General features: G+C 37.9%; 1 protein-coding gene across 1 annotated transcript in view; it reads left to right on the forward strand.

The window, feature by feature from the left end:
• Positions 1–22262, forward strand: part of LOC306863120 (E3 ubiquitin-protein ligase HECW1-like) — a gene marked incomplete at both ends in the record, with an annotated part of 75868 nt that overhangs the window by 47479 nt on the left and 6127 nt on the right. The window contains 15 exons of the mRNA XM_079406311.1: positions 212–1564; positions 7340–7441; positions 9902–10052; positions 11230–11339; positions 12167–12288; positions 14378–14563; positions 14678–14812; positions 14888–14993; positions 15392–15488; positions 17665–17748; positions 19197–19303; positions 19931–20045; positions 20124–20237; positions 20341–20493; positions 22126–22224. Coding sequence (XP_079262437.1) covers positions 212–1564; positions 7340–7441; positions 9902–10052; positions 11230–11339; positions 12167–12288; positions 14378–14563; positions 14678–14812; positions 14888–14993; positions 15392–15488; positions 17665–17748; positions 19197–19303; positions 19931–20045; positions 20124–20237; positions 20341–20493; positions 22126–22224 — 3034 coding nt within the window. The remainder of the gene's footprint in view (positions 1–211; positions 1565–7339; positions 7442–9901; positions 10053–11229; positions 11340–12166; positions 12289–14377; positions 14564–14677; positions 14813–14887; positions 14994–15391; positions 15489–17664; positions 17749–19196; positions 19304–19930; positions 20046–20123; positions 20238–20340; positions 20494–22125; positions 22225–22262) is intronic.

The following is a 22262-nucleotide window of genomic DNA, read 5'->3' on the forward strand; positions in this document are numbered from 1 at the left end:
GCACACGTGAGACTGTTACTTAAAACTGCGAGTTGTTATCGTGAGTTGTTCAAATCGTGGTAATCGAATATGGTTTTAATGAAAATATGAAACGGTAATACTAACCGTGGGGAAGTACAATGATTTATTGTCAAACCGGTAATCGTTACATCCCTATTTTACAGCTGATCTGTTTAACCATATTGACAGATTTGCTTATTCTCTCTTGTAGATGAAGAGGAGGTGTCCCTCAGTACAATGCCAGTCTTTGATATGACACCTGACCCGGAGCCTGAGCAGGAGCCCAATGAAGACCTACCACCAGCTTCTGATCTACCTGTGGAGGATGCATTGAGTTTGGGACCTGACATTCTGGAGCCGCCTAACGAAAGTCCTCCAGAGGTAGAGACCCAGGATGCTGTGCTGCTCACCTCGCTAGATGAGCCCAGTAAGGATACCCAACCAGAAGCAGAAGGATCAGCTGATGAGCTTGTCACAGCTCGAGCAGACATACTATTGAGCAATGCCACTCAAGGAGAAACTGCGGAGCAAGACCCTGGAAAAACAGAGTCTGAGGAGATGCAGGAGGAAACTGTGGCTGAGACTCTTTTGGAGGTTCTGGAGAACCATGATGTTGTAGACACAGGTGGACCAACTGGAATGGGACATACTGGAGAGCATGTAGAAGCTGAGGGAGGCTCAAGCTCAGAGCATTTGGAAAGAGATGGGAATGAGGAAGAACCCTGTTCGCCAAGGATGCGGAGTGCCTTGAAGCGCAAGAGCCGACCCTGTTCGCTTCCGGTGTCCGAGTTGGAGACGGTCATCGCCTCAGCTTGTGAGGAACCAGAGACGCCACGTTCTCACTACATCCGCATTCATCATCTGCTGCACAGCTTGCCGTCAGCTCAGTGCCACCATGACAGCCAAGATGAAGATGAGGTACTTGACCCAGAATCTTCTGAGGAAATCACTGTGAAACCCCAAGAGGACAAAGAGGAAGAGCCGGAAGAAGACGAGGTGTCTGAAGCCCAGTCTCCATCCATCGTGCCCGAGTGTCCTAGACCTTGTTGCAGGCGTACTCTACCACGTAGCCTCTCCATTGAGCGCCTTTCCGAACTCAACCAACTTTTGGAAGGCGAAAGACCCTCACCTTCCACCCTCCGACTGGAAAGCGAACACATGGAAGTTGGTGGTGGATTCAGAAGCAGAAGGGAACCTCGAGAGAGTGAGTGCGAACTGTGTGACAACTCCTGTTACAGCACTTCCTGTTACAGCACATCCTGTTACAGCACTTCCTGTTACAGTAACTCAGGTTACGAGGGGCGTAACCACCTTTGCAGCCATACTCGCCTCTCTTCGGTTGACAGCACCCGTCTGTCGGAGAGCACCGTTTTCTCCTCGCAGGAGGAAGAGGAGGAGGAGAACAGTGCTTTTGAGTCCGTCTCGGACTCGTTGCAGAGTCCGGATATTAGGGAGCCAGGAGACGGGTTGGTTCATTGGAGGGAGTCATCATCGGAAGAAAGTCCCCAGAGAGAAGGGGAGGTGGAGATGTCACCAGTACCTGGGCCCAGTGTAAGGTCAACAGGTGAGGAGCCTTGTCCAAATTACGCATTGTGGAAAGGACTTGGATGTTTGCTAAAACGTGTTGCTTGGAGCAGTTGCTCAAATGCACAGGGATTGTTGATGTTTCATTGTCAAAGAAGATCAGTATTTGATGAATTTTATCTCATGTTAGCAACCCTCTAGTCCAGGGGTGTCAAACTCAGTTGCTGGAGGGAGCCCTGCACAGTTTAGTTCCAACCCTGTTCCAACACACATACCCATCTAGTTTTCAAATAAGCCTGAAGGATCTGATTAGATGGAACAGGTCCATTTAATTAGGGTTAGAGCTAAACTCTGCAGGGCTGTGGCCCTCCAGGAACTGAGTTAGACACTACTGCTCTAGATCAACATTCGTCATAATTATGCGCTAACGGGAGACACTTCAAAGATTTTATATACCCAAAGTTATCAAGACAGTTACGGAAGGTAATCAGTGGAAGTGTGATGTGTCAGAACTTGAAAGTATTACAGTGACAACTGTATAAAAAATGAGGGCTCGTATCATAAATGTTTCAAAACTTTGCTCTCTTTTGTCACATTTTGTCCTTATTTTTCATATTTCCTGCGTTCAATTTTGTGGGTTGACGCGACCCCACTCGCGCTATTTTTACCCCTCTGAACATGATTTGGCTAGTTTTGGACTTGTTTTGGACTTGTTTTGAGAAGCAATTGGGCGGATCTTGTTGTGAAAACCTGTAAAACCCTGTTCGTATCGTTGTTTTGCACATGCGGGTCAGTTCAGAACCATGATCTCTTCAAACTGTAAATCTGAAATTGGCCACATTTAAAACAACAATGTGAACAGCTATACAAAAAATAAAAAGGTTGTGAATTGACCGGAAATGAGCACTAAGGCTTGCAGTGTGAACGCAGCCCAAGGGTGGCCAATGTCAGTCCTGGAGGGTCACGGTCCTGCAGAGTTCAGCTCCAACCCTAATCAAACACACCTGAACAGGCTAATCAAGGTCTAAGGGTTACTGGAAAGCTACAGGCAGGTGAGTTTTTATCTAGGTTGGAGTAAAACTCTGTAGGACTGTGACTCTTGAGGACTGACTTTGGCCACCCCTGCGCTAATCCAAGGGTGTCCAAACTCGGTCCTGGAGGGCCACTTTCCTGCAGAGTTTAGCTCCAACTTGCCTCAACACACCTGCCTCAAAGTTTCTAGTATGCCTAGCAAGACATTGATTAGCTTGTGTTTAATTGGGGTTGAAGCTATAAACTGCATTCCAGTGGCTCTCCAGGAGCAGGGTTGGACACTCCTGCGCTAATCCCAGTGAGCAGTTGAGTTCATAAACACTACTTTCATGTTAGCTAAATGAACTGAGTTATGTTCAGAATGGACTACTAACAATGTTTACTGCAGAGATATTTTAGCTCTGCTTATGGAGACCCACTGTCCTGCCTAATTTAGATTCAACCCTAATCAATCACACCTGAACAAGGTGAATCAATGTGTTCAGGATGACTTGAAAATCACAGGGAGGTGTCTTAAAGCAGGTTGTATCTAATGCCGCATCCCATTTAGCTAGAAAGTTGGATGTCAAGGCTGGAAATGACGCCACCCGAGTTGACCGTGCTCCAGTTCACAAGTTGAAGTTGGATGCATACATTGTTAGCAATAACAATCAATAGAAACACATACAAATATTTTCCACAGATAATGCCGAAGTGCTGTGTCCACACAGGTCTCTAGACTCATTCTTCCCAGTGGTCGCACTTTTGCGTCTAACTTTCTCAGTTGGTCGCACAAGCACATAATTTGGTCGCAATTATTATTATTATATATGTTTTTTTTGATACAACATTTGATTAATCAATGCATGCTGATAAACTTTTATCATAGTTTATAGTTATATGGTAACGAAAGTGTTCAAGATTCAACCCTTCTTTTTCATCAGTATTTGTGATTTACATTTTGTGAACAGGAATTTCTTTTTTCGTACGCTTTCACTTTCATGTTCAAATTCACGATCTTGGTGTCACGTTTTACAAGAAAAGATAATTGTCTGTTTTGTTTATATCTATACACCTTTCACTTTTTAAGACTAAAACAAAAGATGGATTCATTGTTATTCTTAATTAAAAAGCACAACTTCAAGAAAACAGTAGGCTGCAATGACAAACTGTCTTACATAATGTTTATTAACAAAAACGAATAAGACCATTTTGGTCGCATTCTAGAGCCCTGCCACAGATATAGGTTAGGAAGTACTTTGTGCACCACTGAGTTTATTGAGACAAACAAATAGTAACTAAAGTAATATATTACTACTGTTTCGCTTATGTTCATATGGTTGAAAAATTTCGCTGAGCTGCTATTTTTGATTGTGTTACAGTTAAAAGTTCCTACTGGGAACTCAGAAGTCCCAAGTTCTGAGTTCAAATGGAACGCACCAAAAGCTTAGCAAGATAGTGGGTCTCCAGGAGCAGGGTTGAAGACCAATGGCTTACTGCATACTTCACACTACAATGTTAAAAGTAGTATGCTAGATGGTTGCCGTAATTCCTCATTACATGGTGTGGTTAATTGAATAAATAGCTTCCAACTATGTCATGTTAGCATCCCACTAATCCCAATGAGCAATTAATTTAATTTCCGTTATATTATCATGTTAGCATCCAGCTAAATGAGCACTTAAGTTGTGTTTAGAATGGAATGCTGACATACTGCATAAATCACAGTATACACTGTATGCTGCCTACTATTTTTGTGAAACTGTATACTTTATGAAAAGTTAAACAGTTATTAAACGCTAGCATCACTAGTATGCTAGATTTTTGTCACATGTCCTATTACATGGCATGCTTAATTTACATATTAGTCTTTATTATAATTATAATTATAGTTAGCAAAAATGAAATTGCTATTTTTGTATGTTTAATCCAATATTGTGTTAACTGTCTTATAAATTGACAGAGAAAGCGATGTTGAAAATTTAACTGTATGCAGTTGGTCATCTAGGTGCATATTGACTGGTTTTATATGGCACACAATATCCACACTGCATACTACAGAAATGTAACTAGTAGTATGGTACTGGACATAGCAATTATTGAAACACTCTCATAACACTGAACACTTTTTCAGCTAGCTTTGTATGGTTATGTTGTTGTAATGGGTTGTTTCTTACTTCATTAAAGTCCGGGCAGAATTTGGCACATAACATCATCATTAAAAGAAAGCCACACTGCTTGTAATTGCTGCAGTGCTGCTTGCTAGTTTGCCCTGTGATGAGTTTGGCTGCAAATTACTGCTGTACCCAATATGATCTATACCTGTTGAGAACCGATATTGACTCTCTAATTAGTCTTTCACCTTTCACTGCCCACATTTAATAGACAGTCACCAGAAAGGTTACCTTGTCCATGATATCTCAATGAATTTGTTTATGAGACATTACATATATATAGGGCGAATTCAGGTAAATTGTGTAACGTTTTGGCAATTTTGGCCCTGAATTCAGCCTATATATTATTCATGCTGGTGGTTCTCAACTTGCTTTGCTTCAGGACCTAGATTTTAAACACAATAGAGTCCCAAATGTATATACAGTGCCGTCCATAAGCATTGGAACAGTAAAGACAAAATTGCTCTGTTGGCTGTGGAGTCAAGACATTTACAAATATGATTAAAAGATGAATATGAGACAAAACTACAGAATGTCACATTTTATTATTGGGTGATTCAACACATATATGTTTTACCAGCTAAGAAGTTCAGCACTTTTAGAGTTTCATCCCTCTATCTGATGTGAGCATAAGTATTGGAGCAGTTGCCTCACAGGTCTTTCTAAGTGATCAGCTGTGTCCTGTTGCATTAATTCTTCAGATATTAAAAGCAGGGAATGTGTCGTATCAGTTATATCCATTACTTCTGTATTCTGAATCTTGCATTCAATGATGACACACACAAACCAGGATGAAGATGAGGGAGCTGACTTTGAGAGAAAAGCAAGCAATTTGGATGCTAAAAGAAAAGAGGAAGTCAGTTAGAGCTCTAGCAAAAACAAAGGGCATGGAGAAATCAAGAGTTTGGAAACCACCAGCAACCAACAACAACCTGATCAGCTGAGAAAACAACAGTAGTTGATGACAGACAAATCATAAAAGCTGTGAAAATGAACCCTAAAAGACGTGTCTGTAAAATCACCAACAACTTCCAGAAAGCTGGGTGATGCTCTGACAATCTACTGTCCTCAGGAGACTTTGACACAGAATTACAGATGCTACACAGCAAGATGCAAACCTCTGACCAGCACCAAACATAGAAAGGCAAGATTAGAGTTTGTAAAAAAGCACAAAGGCGAGCCAGAAGAGTTTTGGAACTGTGTTTATGGACCGATGAGACAAAGATGAACCTTTATCTAAGTGATGGGAAAGCAAAAATTTGGAGAAAAAAAGGGAACTGCAATGATCCCAAGCATACAGCCTCATCTGTAAAGCATGGTGGAGGTGGTGTCATGGCATTGGCATGTATGGCTGTCTCTGGAACAGGCCCTCTCAACTTTACTGATGACTTAATGTATGATGACAGTAGCAGAATGAATTTGGAAGGGTACAAAACCATCTTGCCTACCAATATTCAAGAAAATGCCACCAGATTCATGGGGAAGTGCTTCATATTGCATCAGGACAATGACCCAAAACACCCTGCCAGTTCAGTCAAGGAATTTATAAGAGCAAAGAAATGGAAAGTCTCAGATTGCCCAAGTCAATCTCCAGATTTAAACATGAATTTCAGCAGCTGAAGAGGAGAGTAAAGGCAGAAACTCCCCAAAACAAGCAACAATTGGGATTGGCTGCATTAAAGGCTGGGAAAAGTATTTGAAAGGATGAGAGCAAGAGTCTGGTGATGTCTATGGGTCACAGACTCACTGCTGTGATTGTGTGCAAGGGATCTGCAACTAAATAATAGCTTTTAATCTTTTATATCTGCCTTATGTTCAACTGTCCCAATACTTATGCTCACATCAATGAGTGGATGAACTCTAAAAGTGCTGTTCTTTTTATTTGGTAAAACATCTATGTGTTGAAACGACTAATAATAAAATGTGACATTCTGTAGTTTTGTCTCATATTCATCTTTTAATCATATTTACAAATGTCTTGACTCCACAGCCAACAGAGCAATTTTGTCTTTACTGTCCAATACTTATGGAGGGCACTGTATATATATATATATATATATTAGTGCTGTCAATTGATTAATCGCATCCAAAATAAAATATTTTGTTTGCATAACATGTGTGTGTACTGTGTGTCTTTATGATGTATATATAAATACACACACATACAGTATATATTTTGAAAATATTTTCATGTGTTTACATGTATATATTTATATTAATATAATTTATATATAAATATATTTAATATATAAAGGTAACATATTTTTCTTAAATGTATACATGCACGTGTGTGTATTTATATATACATCATAAATATACACAGCATTATGTAAGCAAAAACTTTTATTTTGTATGCGATTAATCGTGATTAATCATATATATATATATGTGTGTGTGTGTGTGTGTGTGTGTGTGTGTGTGTGTGTGTGTGTGTGTGTGTGTGTGTATATATATAGACAATAAAAATATTTGACTTAGTTACATTATATTTATTGCAGTTTTTAGATTTTATTATATATTTTTTGTGTGACACTGGCAGGAGAATTCTCAGCCCACCTGCTGAGAACCACTGATTTATGGCATATGTAGATTGTCATAAGTCATGGGCCTGTATTTGATTTTGTTTGTAGGCAGTTGTCATATGCAATGCCGTCATCATGCAATCACTCAGCTTCCTGCTTTACGGCCTGATCCCCATCATTTCCCAAGTGTTGATGAACCATTACCACCAAGTAAGCTTTCCTGAATCACACCTAACACTCGCTTATGCCATTAACCTGCTACCTTCATTTGCATGGGAATGTGTGTGTGTGTGTGTGTGTGTGTGTGTTCATGGTTTGAACTGACATGAGATTCACTTGATCCCATGTTTATTAATGCTCACTCCCAGCATTGCATCTAATCATCATCAAAGACAATGCATTCATACCATCGTCCATCTCAGTGACATTCATCACCCTCTCCTTTCTACCCAAAGTGTTGTCTATACAATTACAAATGCTCAAACAAGCATCATTTATAGTTCATTAGTCAGACGAAGCGGGTGTCAGGTCTTTGAAAAACATCGGCATGTTGTTCACTCTCAATAGAAATGAACTTGGAAATCACTGTTTGGGTCTTAAAACCTGCTTGAATATGTCTTGGTGTTTAGTACACAATATCATGAGCTTGTTTAGGCAATCGAGTAGGGCAAGGGCTTTCAAAAATGGAAAGAACACAAGCTTTTTGGTGTCAGAATTGATCTGTACACTCTCCTCGAGAGGGATTTCTGGAAACTCTAAGCACAATTGACAAAAATGAGCTTGTCTCTCAAGAGATATGTGATGGTCTGATCTGATCTCTCAAGGGTTTCTTCACAGTTGCCATAGTGATACGGGCCACAAAGAGGCTGCGTATGCATGCTGCGTTTTCATTTAAAGCTATTATTCAAAAGCAAGTCAGTCAATATGTTTTAACTTACAGCTACACTATGAATGTTACTTTCAAAGCCAGTAATTCTCAAATCCTAAAAAGCTTGAAAGTGAAGGAAATAAGCCATCAAGGCATTTTTAATGAGAAAAATACTTAGAATAATTAAATATAAAGTCATTTGCATGGACATTTTGCAAGGGTGGTTTGCAATGCGACAACTGCAAAATAACATTGTGATTTATTAAAGTAAGCAATATTTTTTATATTATATATTGTAATTTAATTTATATAATTTTTTACAAATATTAAAATTAAACTGAATATTTTATTTAGTTAAACATTACATTTTTTATTTCAATTATTTTTTTTCAAAATATTTTATTAGTTTTATGTGACACTGAAAGAAAAATTCTCACCCACCATTTAAGAACCACTGATTTATGGCATAGACTGTCATAAGATTGCCATAATCCTCCTAGTGTGCAGGTGTCGGTTCAGTTATGAGGTTTTGAGTTGTGTATTTGATACTCACAATGTAACACTGGTGGCATTTTACTGTAAAAAAGAAACACATTTAAAATGTTAAAATGCACTCAAAAGCCTCTGACAGCTTAAATACTGCAGAGAGCTTAAATGATACAGTTCTGCCAGCTCCAGAATGCTGGTATATTCTACGAATGAATGAATTCCTGAGACACACACATACTCTCTGTGCTGAAATATGCAACAAACCCTGCAGTTTCTCCAGTGGATAATGAAGATAAATTAATGGATCACAAGGGATTTGTAATGTAGATTGGCATCTGTCGATTGATTTCTGTGCAAATCTGCTATTTACAAGAGCGGTTATTAATGTGGTTTGGCAAACGTCTGTCTGTGTTCAGAAAGAGGCAGAGAAACAGGCACGCGTCGCTCTCACTGCTGCACCACAGAGACTATAAATCAAACCCCATTGCTCACGGAGAGCTCTAGTTTGCCAAGGCCTGAAGTATAGCGATATCTTATTTATGTCTGTGCAACACCCAAGTGTGTGTGTGTGTGAGTGAGAGCTTGTGTTGTGTGTTTAAAGCTGTGCTTCTTCACGGTCCTACATACATGTGAGTTTTCAATGCATACTCTGTATACCAGACCTTCAATTTATGACTGTGAATTTGAATTGAAATGTACATTTTATACAAGATGCTGGAATTGGAATGACTGAAAAAAAAAATTCTTCAACTGAAATTCACAGAAGCACAGTCAATATATAAATATATTTAATTTTTCAGGCTTCACAGATCAAAAGAATGGCATTTAACTAAAATTATCTAACAATTTTATATTATATTTACATTTAGTCATTTAGCAGATGCTTTTATCCAAAGTGACTTACAATTGAGGACAATGGAAATATAATATATTATATTATACTATATTTATTATATATTAAAGATTTTAGAATTTTAGATGAATTTTTATTTAATAATAAAAATGAGTACACATGATGTTTGTTTCAAACATTATCATAGTTTGTCAACAAATATCCCATATATTGTGTATGATGATAACATGTTTATGGTTAATTCTTAATGAAAAGTGAAACATGTTATTTCTCCAGTTACTGCATCTTGTTTGCTGACATGAATTCAAATTCTGCTCAAATTGTTGAAAGCTCTATGCATTGCTTCATAGATATGTATGATATATTCACAAGCTTTGATTGAAATCTCATTGAATCGTCTCTACTCAGTCTGATCGTATGTGTTTATATAAGCTGATGTACTTCTTTCTGACTGGCACAGACTGGGAGGCACGGATAGACAGTCACGGCCGTGTTTTCTACGTGGATCATGTGAACCGCAGCACTACGTGGCAGAGGCCCAGCCATGCAGCCAAATACAGCGGCATCCGGAGATCCGGCTCCACTCACCAGATGGAGCAGCTCAACAGGAGGTAGAGCACGATTGATCCCCAAACACTCCCTCGTACACCCATTAACTAGAGCATCGCTATATATGGGGACTCCGTGTTTATTTTTAGCCCTGCAGAACATGTTCTACTCTTTTAAATGTGTTGTTGTCACGCTAGTGATATGAATGCAGCAAAAACAGCTGATACTTAAAGTGTGTTTGAGCTGATGCTGCCCCCTAGAGGACACACAGACTGAATCTGTCTGTAACACTACAGCTAACAGGAGCATATGAGGTTTTGTGTTAAATTGATTAAACGTGTCAGTAAAGACATTTATGATGTTGCAACAGATTTCTATTTCAAATAAATGCTGTTCTTTTGAACTTTCTGTTCATCTGTGAATCCTGAAAAATAAAATGTATCACAGTCTCCACAGAAATATTGTGCAGCACAACTGTGTTCAACATTGATAATAATCAGAAATGTTTGTTGATCAGTAAATCAGTATATTATTATGATTTCTGAAGATCATGTAACACTGAAGACTGGAGTAATGATGCTGAAAATACAGCAGCAGATGACAGAAATAAATTACAGTTAAACACATATTCACATTCAGCTGTTTGATATTGTAATAATATTTCACAATATTTATGTTTTTACTGTATAAAAAGTCTAGATTAGAACAGCGATTACCGTTTTTTTGTTTTACTGTATTTCTGATCAAATAAATGTAACCTTGGTGAGCAGAAGAGTATAGTTCTTAAACAAATAAGATGTTGCTGACCTGTTTTAACAGCAGTGTGAATTAATTGTTTGAAATTTCTACCTGCAGCACCATGCTTTGAAATTCATAAAAAATAAATGCTTTGAGATTCATGTAAAAATAAGCTAAATTTGTTGTTATTATCATTAAATAATATGTAAAAAATAAAATGCAATTTTTTTTCAACTTCCATTAAGATTTTCATTCATGTATTGTCAAGATATTAAATAATATTCTAAATAATATTAAACAAATAAATGTACATTATTAAAAAGAGAATGAGCCTCTTAATACTTAATAAGTAATACTTGAGGAATTGTGGCAAACACAGACTCCTCACGGTTCTGACCTACTGTCACAATGAAAAACTAGATGATGCTTTTCATAAGTTTTCTTCGTATGATGAACATTAAGGACAGTGATAGTTTGATCATGATGTTGTTTTGTCTCCAGGTATCAGAACATCCAGAGGACGATGGCCACCGAAGATGAACCGGCCGGCCGTGGACCTGAGAGAAACAGCGGAGGAGACACAGAGAGTGAATCCACAACACAAGCTCCAGGTGGGCCTGTCTTCAGATGCTGTGTGATGAGTTTTTGAGTTTTGAGCAGTTGCAGAGCTCTGTGGAGGAGATAGGCTGCCAGAAAACACATTGTGTGTCATAGATCCTGAATTTTAAGTTAAAATGTATGTATTTCTGTTTGAAATTCAACCAGAAAGTGAGATGCTTGTAGAAGTAGACTGAAGAGAAGTGATCTTCAACTTGGATGTATTTATCGATTAGTAATTATTTACTGTGTCAAGCTTAAAGGAAAAATGCTGAATCCGAGATACGGAAGAGTGTGTTTCTTCATCAGGTTTGTAGAGATGTGTCTCTGCATCAGTGTCTCAGCAATGGATGCTCTGCAGTGAATGGGTGCCGTCAGAATGAGAGTCCAAACAGCTGATAAAAACATCACAATAATCCACACCACTCCAGTCCATCAGTTAACATCTGGAGAAGACAAAAGCTGAAACACATCCAGCATTAAGACGTTTTTAGCTAAAATATGAGTCCATCATCCATAATAACTCTTCCTCCAGTGAAAAACTAACGCTTCCTCCAGTGACATCTGTCTTCTCCAGATGTTAACTGATGGACTGGAGTGGTGTGGATTATTGTGATGTTTTTATCAGCTGTTTGGACTCTCATTCTGACGGCACCCATTCACTGCAGAGCATCCATTGCTGAGACACTGATGCAGAGACACATTTATACAAACCTGATGAAGAAACACACTCTTCCTAATCTTGGATGACCTGAGGGTTGAATAAATCTTCTGCAAATTTTCATCCTTGGCATAACTGTTCCTTTAAATAAGCCAGTATGTGTGTCTGTAATGTTTGTAGATCAGCGAAGGGAAGGTCCTTCATCTCCTGTGAATAACCAGAGCGTGACGCTGCTGCTTCAGTGTCCAGCCGTGAAGTTTGTCAGCCACCCAGAGTTCTTCACTGTCCTCCACGCTAACTACGTAAGTCAAAACGAGAAGCTTCAAATGTGAGTTTTCATGTGTGTTCTAGTAGATACTGTGTTTTGTCTTGAAGAAAGAAGATTCAAACCATGTGTAGCCAGCACTCTGAAAGTGACTTGATTTGCTTCAGTGTATGCAGCGCTGTGAGGATGCTACTATTGCACTTTAGCTGAAGGGTGATATTGATTGAACTATTTGCAGATTCCCTCTTTATTGATCCCATAAGCTCTCCTGCAACAGATAACAGACGTTAACAAGTCAAAGATAAAGCGTGCTGCGACCCAAGTGGATCTGTGGGAGAGTACAATCTCGTACACTTCTTTACAAGATGGTGCAAATGTTTTCTGTGTTTCTGAGTCAGTGTTGTGCTCTCAGAGACGTCTTCCTTCTGTTTCAAGTTATTTCATGCAGGTCACGTACGAAGAGCTCACTCTCAGCATTGATTGAATATTCATGATTATACTAAAGTCCTGCTGTCTGTGTTCGGTTTGATAACACACCCAACACCAGATTACTCACTATATCAGATCAGATACACATGCACAAGAATAAGGATTCATCTGATTGTCATAACTCAATATTCTGGTAAATATGACATTCAGAATATCCACCGCAACTGAATAAATGTCAAAAATAACATTTGTTGAAGTCAGAATGACATTTTTTTTTAAATCACTGTAACTGTCTTTCTTTCTTTTTATATTTTGATCTTGTAATGTTTAATCAAAATTTCATAACTTCCGATGAAAGCGCCAGTCTTCTCTCTGATGTATGCAGGATTTCCAATCATTTTGAGCTCTTAAACTCTGTCCTTGCAAGCTCTTTTAAGAGCCACACCCACATCTCAACATCCAATCAACAACCGATAAACAGAACCAAGTCCCGCCCTACAGTTTGTTTGTTTTCTTCCAGATAATCTGTGACACACAGATGGCACATTACAGAAGAAAAGATCTACCGCTGCTTCTGTTTCATCACCATTTTCATTACATAAGAATCAAGTTGATTAGATTACTGTCCAAAATTATTATTATAATATAATATATTATATTTTATTTATTTATTTATTTATTTTGCTAAAATAGTTAAACATTCTTAAATTAATGTGCATTTATAAATATCAAGTATTGGTGCAAAGAAAAAAACATAATAAAATAGTTGCTTTGTTTTTCAGTAAAATATTTAACATATAAAATATCTGTAAAATTATATTAAAATATAAATAACATTTCTTCTCTGGGGTAAAATTATATTTAAAAAATGTATTGCTTCTCAGGTAAATTTATATTTGAATTTTTTATATTTTATATTTACAGATATATTTTAGCTTACTGAAAACAAGGCAACTGTTTGTTTGTTTGTTCGTTTGATTGTTTGTTTGTTTGATTGATTGTTTGTTTATTTGTTTGATTGTTTGTTTGATTGATTTGTTTGATTGATTTGATTGATTGATTGATTGATTGATTGATTGATTGATTTGTTTGTTTGTTTGTTTGTTTGTTTGTTTGTTTGTTTGTTTGTTTGTTTGTTCGTTCGATTGTTTGTTTGATTGATTGTTTGTTTATTTGTTTGATTGTTTGTTTGATTGATTTGATTGATTGATTGATTGATTGATTGATTGATTTGTTTGTTTGTTTGTTTGTTTGTTTGTTTGTTTGTTTGTTTGTTTGTTTGTTTGTTTGTTTGTTTGTTTGTTTGTTTGTTTGTTCGATCGATCGATCGATCGATCGATTTGATTGATTGATTGATTGATTGATTGATTGATTTGATTGTTTGTTTGTTCGTTTGATTGTTTGATTGATTGCACCAATATTTGCTATTTTCTATATATTGTAATTTTCACAAAAGAATAAATAACAGTAAAATTATATATTTTTTTCTTCTTTTTTTCAGAATGAAGGCTAAGCCAGAATGTGGACCTTAATTAATTTATATGAGTAAATGATGTTCATGTTTATATTCCTTATAGGTTTCTGGAAATGTTAATTCCTGTGAAACTGTACATTCTCATTATTTATAGAGTCATGTGCAGTCAATGTCCTTTCATTATTAACACACACACACACACACACCTGTCTTTCTCCCTCAGGGTGCGTATCAGATGTTTACTAACAGCACCTGCCTGAAGCACATGATTCTGAAAATACGGCGAGATGCGCGCAACTTTGAGCGATATCAACACAACCGTGACTTCGTCACTTTCCTCAACAAATTCGCCGATTGTCAGCTGGAGCTGCCGAGAGGCTGGGAGATCAAGACAGACCCGCAGGGCAAGGTGAGCTCCTCCAGACACACAGACTGTGTGGAACACAATAATGGCTCCACTAGCATAACATGAAACCGCTTTAGTCTTTAATGACATGTTTCTGTGTCATATTTTGCATTGTAGTCATTCTTTGTGGACCACAACAGTCGTGCGACGACCTTCATTGACCCCAGGATTCCCCTTCAGAACGGACGTCTGCCTAATCACCTCACACACAGACAGCACTTACAGAGACTGCGCAGCTACAGCGCCGGAGAGGTGCAGCACACACACACAGCTCCAGGATGTCATGCTGTGACTGTAATGTTGCTCATGTTGTGTGTTGTGTCTCAGGCGTCAGAAGTGTCCCGCAGCAGAGGAGCGTCTCTGGTCAGCAGAGCTGGAAACGGTTTAGTATCGTCCATCAGGAGTCAGTACCAGCCTGATTCAGTGCCTCTAGGTCAGTCAGCGGTGATGACCCACCTAAACCTACAGAATCAAAGAAAAAACTACACTAAAGTATACTAAAAATGCTTTCATTCTTCATAAATAGACAATAAAGACATTTATAATGTTACAAAATATTTCTCTCTCAAATAAATGCTGTTCTTTTGAACTTTCTATTCATCGGTGAATCCTAAAAATTAAAATGTATCACAGTTTTCACAAAAATATTGTGCAGCACAACTGTGTTCAACATTGATAATAATCAGAAATGTTTCCTGAGCAGTAAATCAGCATATTAGAATGATTTCTGAAGATCATGTGACACTGAAGTCTCTATAATACAGTATTATGTGTTTAATATGGCATTCGGTCATTCTTTATCATGCTTCCGTCTGTTTTCTTCGCCCTCAGCTTACAATGATAAGATTGTGGCTTTCCTGCATCAGCCGAACATACTGGACCTGCTGCAGGAGCGACAGCCGAGTCTCGCCAGGAATCCCACACTCAGGTGAGCCGTCTCACATCAGCACATTATGACTTGCTTGTTAAATATGGCATGCTATATGACAGTGAGCAGAACATGACAGACATGTTATGCCAAAGAAAATAAAAGCATTGTAACATACCAGCAAAACTGTTTTATTCTGGGAGTTTATTCTGGGTGTGCAGACATACATAAATCCATTATGACTCATCTTAGTGAAACCAGTGCTGTTATTGTCATCTAAAACTTTGATAAACCTTTTTTAGTTCATTTAAATAAAGCTTAACTAAATTAAATATAAATATTAGGTGAAACTAATTAAACTTGAAAACCCTACTTTTAAATTTTAAAGTGTTGCCTTGGATGCTAACAGAAATAAAAATAAGTTAAAGTTGAAGTAGTAAAATTGATAAAAAAGTAAAACTTAAAATATAGCTGATATAAAATAAAATGTAAATATTAGGGGTGCACCGATGTCACGGTTCGGGGGTCACGGTTCGATATTATATATATATATAATCTGCTGTACATATATACATACAAGGAATAAATTCTTGAAATATATTTGATTTAGTTAACAGATAAACAAGGGGATAAAAACAGTGTGACACCGTAGCCAATATATGCTGAGTTTCAGTTCATTTTTGTGACAGGCTTAATTTGTTCACAGAAAGGAAACTCAAATGGCAGAAAGCAACATCCTGTTTGTTTTCTTTATTTTATAAAAGCACAATGTTTTGTTTTCATTGTGAGTGTACACAAATAAAAGCAGACCTTTTACAGTGATGCATTATTAAGATGATAAATGTTTAAAGTTGATTCTGCGGGTATAAGGAAACAGTTGAAGTGATCACGACACGCACACGCACACACACACACACAAGCACACACACGCACACACACACACACGCGCGCACACACACACACACACACACACACACGCACACGCACACACACATCAGTTCCAGCATTGCTAAAGTTGCCCTCCTCTGTGTCACCTTTGGACTGAAGTATAAAGCCTATAATTTACATAATAAATAATAGTTTAGCATTCAGATACATTACATCACAAATATGGAAATATTATGGAATATTTGTATTTGTGATGAATGAGAGAGGTAGGATACACGAGCACAAAGCCCCATTTCGCAATCAGTTGAGTTTATCGCAATCACTTTAAAGTATACTCCTTTGTAGTCTATGTGAGAGACACATTCAGAATCAGCACATGGTCACTGTCTAGTGGGCTTTGTTTTCAAGCAAGCAACTCATGGCATTCGCTGTTCTTCTGCTGGCGATTATCAAACAGTGTTGCATTGCTGCAGGCGCCCCGTTCTGGATTGAGGGTGAAGTCCTTGTATCCTTGAACCGAGATGCATGAGGCAGATGCAGATGTACCGTGACGGTTCGGTATGAATACATGTATCGTGCCGCCCCTAGTAAATATCACATGAAACAAATAATAATAATAAAACAAAAACAATTGGAAAAGTTCCCTAAGATTACTAAAACTAAAATATAAATAAACTAAAGCTAAATAGAATTATAAAAAATTACAAAAGTACATAATACAATTACTAAAACTTATACTTAAAGATGATATGAAATAAAATATCAATATAAGATGAAAAACTAAAACTAAGTAAACAAAACTTAGAAATATTTCCTTTGCAACTAACTGAAATAAAATAAGTTCAATTAAGTAATATAATTACTAAAAATAAAACTGAAAAAAAACTATTGTACAACTGACAAAATTACTAAAACTTAAACTAAAATGAAAATTTAAAATATAAAATAAAAGTCAATTCAAAATATGAATAAATACTATAATAGTATATAAATAATACCGAAATATCACTGAATTATGACTAGCATTGGCGTGTTAAGCTCATAGCAACACAGTTACAGTCTGACACAATAAAGATGCATGAAACATGTAAAAACCAGAGTTTGTGATGGTGAATCAGCATTTAGCTGTTATCAGTGCATTAACAGTGGCTCTAATGCTCGATCATTATCTTAAAAGCAGTCCAGAATGCACACTATAAGTCCATTCAGCTACTGAAGTGCTTTACTGTTACTTTCAAAAACAATTAACATTCCATTAGTTCAGACCTTTCAGAAGTACTCCGTGTGGAAAGAAGCCAGCAAGAGTGGAAATGTGAGATTGTGTGAATGTTTACATGCGTTCTCTCAGGGAGAAAATCCATTACATCAGAACCGAAGGTCCTCAGGGCGTTGAAAAGCTGTCCTGTGACGCCGACCTGGTCATGCTGTTAAGGTACAGTGACTGCAGTGTGAAGCAGGGGAAATGCTGCATGAGTTCAGTGTTTTTATTGACTTGACAGGCAGTAGTATATAAGAGTCTTTGAACACAATCCTCAGCGTTTGATTTGGTGCCAGTGTTTGTCAGTCAGATTACTCTCACACATATGACTCACTCACATGCACCAGCATGCAGGACTAGTTATTATTGGCTTAATCAACTAGTCAGACTCTCCAAACAGCTAACACGCAGCTGAATACTAGATAGAATACTAGAACATATTAAAGGGGTCATGACATGGATTTTTTATTGTTTTAATATGTTCCTTGTGGTTTACGTATAATTTTAAAGTTTTTTTGCAAAAAAAAAAAAAAAAAAAATATGTTGAAAAAAGATTATTTTCGACCCTCTGTTTAAAACGATCTGTTTTAAGGGGCGTGTCCTTTAAGGCTTGTCAGTAATCAGCCACTGTTATGATTGGCTAACGTCTCTGCATAGGAATCAGTATCAACGCCCCCTCGCTATTGCATGTTTTGAGTGTTTTGACAATATAATCTAAATAAAATAGTCATTTCCAGAAAAAGCAAGATGAAATCATGTACTTCCGGTTTGTGATGCAGCTGCAGTCAGATCTTGCTCCGCTTCATCTTTCAACATTTATTTGTGACTCTCCATGACACTGTGCCTCGATTACAAAACAAAATGCTCCGACACGATCCGGGGTGCCATTAAAAATAAACTATCCACTTGTTCCTTATGCTGGGATCCTTCTGAGATCAAGACGTGAACGAAACCCGTCAAAGCGAATGTGCTTTTACTGCATTTGTCCTGAGACAGACTCGAATCCCAATTTTTTTATGACGAACGAGGCAGTGTTTAAACGCGATTGACATAACATGAGGTCTTGTTTATTTATCAAAATTTCAGACTAAATCTTCGGACTCAGTGTGCAATGACCTTCAGCCGTTAAGTGACTGAACGCCAGTGGGCGGAGCCTATGGTGATAAGAAGACTATTGGTCTATGTCTTGCTCTGGAGGCGTGTTTATGCAAATGTTTGCTGTCACTTGTAACTCAGACCCAAACGAGCCTTTTTTGGAGCTTGATTAAATAAATGCTTTGTTTATAATGAGGAGGATGTTTTAAGCTATTGAACTTTCAGGATGTTTTAATAGTACAAAGACCTCGTATATGCCAAAAGATCAAGGCAAATTTGATTTCTCATGCCATGACCCCTTTAACTAACAATTTAAAGTAAGCAGAATGTTCTATTTTTATTTTATTTATATTTTTATTATTTGTATCAATTATTTTTATTCTCTTTTTAGTTTTATCTATTAAATTTAATTTAATAGTTTTTTTTTTTTTTATAAATTTTTTACACATTATTTTACACACAATTATACAATATTCATTAATAAATGAGTAAAGAAATGTTTAATATTTTTCCTCTCTGTCATTCAGTCTATTTGATGAGGAGATCATGTCGTATAGTCCATCTCACTCTTTCCACCCCGGCCTCAGTTTCTCTCCACGCTGCTCTCCTGGATCCTCACCTCAGAGTTCACCGGGTAGGATCATATTACTTTTTAAAAGCAAGACTTTCATCATTGGGTTTGTTTAGGCTCATTTAGTTGGACAAAAATGATGTTTTAGGAGGACGTGAGCCGGTGGAAACATGAGCCGGTCTCTTGTGTGTAGCACCTCTTGCCAAATCCCAAGAAAGGCTTTTCAATGGGAGCAATCATTCCCCGCATCAGTTCTTCAGTCTAGCGCTTCCCTCATGTTTAAACAAATCGCAGGTCATTCCTCACGTCAGAATGGTTCTTTCTGAACTGAGCATGATCACAAACACTCACACCCCAGCGAGACACGAGTTAAAGCGACTTAATTTCATGGCGGACGTCCCGCTGTGCTGCACAGAATGTGCTAGTGCAGTTTAATGAGCCTGTTCGGTACGCTTGTGATAGTGTTTGATGAGAAACTCAGAGTATGAATAAAACACGGTGCTGACATCCCTGCTCCATTTGCTTTGTTGTTTCACATTGAGCCCCCTAGAAATTTTAGATGTATTAAATTTATCTTTTCTTTGGCATCTTGCCCACTTTTATTTCATTTGAATACATTGTATGACATTTTTAAATGAGGAATGTTCAAAAGTGTGTAATTTTATGCATTGGTATTATATATTTTGACAGGCTTGCAGAGGGCCAGAGCGCCGGCTCCATACCGCAGAGACTTTGAGGCAAAACTTCGCAATTTTTACAGGAAGCTGGAGGCTAAAGGCTATGGCCAGGGGCCAGGAAAAATCAAGTAAGTGTGTCAGATGGATGCATGGATGGATAGATAGATATTACATTGATTTTGGTTTTATTTTGTGTTTCTATCAAGGCTCATCATCAGAAGGGAACATCTACTGGAAGGCACCTTCAATCAAGTAATGGCCTACTCACGGAAAGAGCTCCAGAGAAACAAGCTCTACATCGCCTTTGTAGGAGAGGAAGGGTCAGTCGACCGTGTACTCACTCACATGCATGTTATTGACAGACATACAAACCTGAACTTGGATCTTAACTGATCTAAAATATTGTGTTCGTGTTCCCTATAGTTTGGATTACAGCGGCCCATCTCGGGAGTTCTTCTTCCTGTTATCCCAGGAGCTGTTTAACCCCTACTACGGTCTGTTTGAGTACTCAGCCAATGACACGTATACAGTGCAGATCAGCCCCCTGTCTGCATTTGTAGAGAACCATTTGGAGTGGTGAGAGATCCTCCATTTTCTACCTTACTATCTCTCTTTATCCCTAATTATTGCTGCTTAGACTTGGAATGTTTTTGAAGTTCAGCTTTGTAGTTCTCTGGTTGATGTGGCATGTGGTTGAGAAATCGCATGCCTTCTGGTCAGCTGGAAAGAAAGTCATGTAGAGGCGGTCACGCTACGTCTTTGTTTCGTCTATTATTTTGGGATTTTGACTGACAGGGAAAATGGCACTCTTTTTTAGTAAATTACAGTGTTAAGAAACTAAATACAAAGACAAATTCTCAGCGTTTGCCTTGAACTTCAGCCAAGAAGAGGACACGTCTGGGGAATGTCAGTGTTCAGATTCACAACTTTTAATAAAATGTAGTCACAGTGTCTGACTTTCAAGCCCTATTCAAAAGGTATATAACTTTAAAAGCCTTTAATTGGTTCAAAGACAGGATATGTTTATATTAGAATATATTAAAGGGGTGGTTGACTGTTTTTTTTCTAGGCTTGAAAGTGTTTATGGGGTGCAGTCTAACATGTTAATGCTTTGTTTTTTTTAAAAAAAAAACATTATTTTTCACATAATTGATCTTTATTCTACACCGCTCTGTCCCTTCTCCCATGAACACTCTGATTTCCTGGTTTTATGAAGCCCCTCCCTCAAAAATACACAATGGGCTCTGATTGGTTAGCTGGGCCAGTATGTTGTGATTGGCTAGATTTGCAACTAGCGCACGTCTAAACGTCACGCCCATGTGCTCCGGTTGTATTGCAAACAATGGCATCCTCAATTAATATTGCTAATCAATTTGAGCCCCAGAGGATATTAGTGAAGAGGATTGCGCTGAACCTGTGCAAGTACGGTTCAGAATGGTATGTTTTTCTGTTTGTTGTTGTCTCGTACTTTCAGATATGCTGTTATTTGTAAATGCTGCTGCTTATGTTAGCTTTTAATATACGTTTTTTTTCCTGACTAAAGCTTTAATTCAGCAGAATATATGATTGCTATAGCATTTTTGTAACAGTAAGAAGTGTTTGCCACGGCAACCGCATACGTGTCCATGTTTAATATTTCTCGTAGCTATGTGAAAAATATCTGTCTGTCTATACACATAAAGTGTATAATTGGAACAGTCCTCTGATGGAGCTGACGAGCTGATGATCTGAATAAGAGAGAGAGATGCAGAGCAGGAGGATGTGAAGAACAGGATTAAGAACCGCTGCTTTAGGACATTGATTTTGAAACTTGTGAATCCATTAGAATCATCAGAAGTCAGAATCAGGATTCATATATGAATAGATTTTTTCATGCACCCCTAGTTTTCTCTTCCTCTTCTCTAAAACAGCACAACATGGCCCCGCCCCCTTTGTTGCATGTTCCCGGGGGCGGGGTTTATGTAAATTCCAGGAAGTAACTCGTTGTAGTCCCTACCAGCCATTTTTGTAGCCATTAAACTGCCATAATTTTAAAGACAATATCTCCATTTGCATTGAACTTTCAGCACCGTAACAGATATTGCTTATGCTCAAACAGCAACATTACACACTAATTAAAGTTAAAAAAGTGAAATCACAATCAACCACCCCTTTAAAGCATGTACAGAACATTATGAGATGGATAAATGTTTTGTTGGACCCTCACAGGTTCCGTTTCAGTGGCCGTATTTTGGGTCTGGCTCTGATCCACCAGTATCTGTTGGATGCTTTCTTCACTCGGCCGTTCTACAAGGCCCTGCTCAGACTGTGAGTCTCAGAGGTTTTTTGGAGTCAAGATGACACCA

The sequence above is a fragment of the Barbus barbus genome (genome assembly GCF_936440315.1).
Source record: "Barbus barbus genome assembly, chromosome: 44".
In the NCBI taxonomy this organism is placed as follows: domain Eukaryota; kingdom Metazoa; phylum Chordata; class Actinopteri; order Cypriniformes; family Cyprinidae; genus Barbus; species Barbus barbus.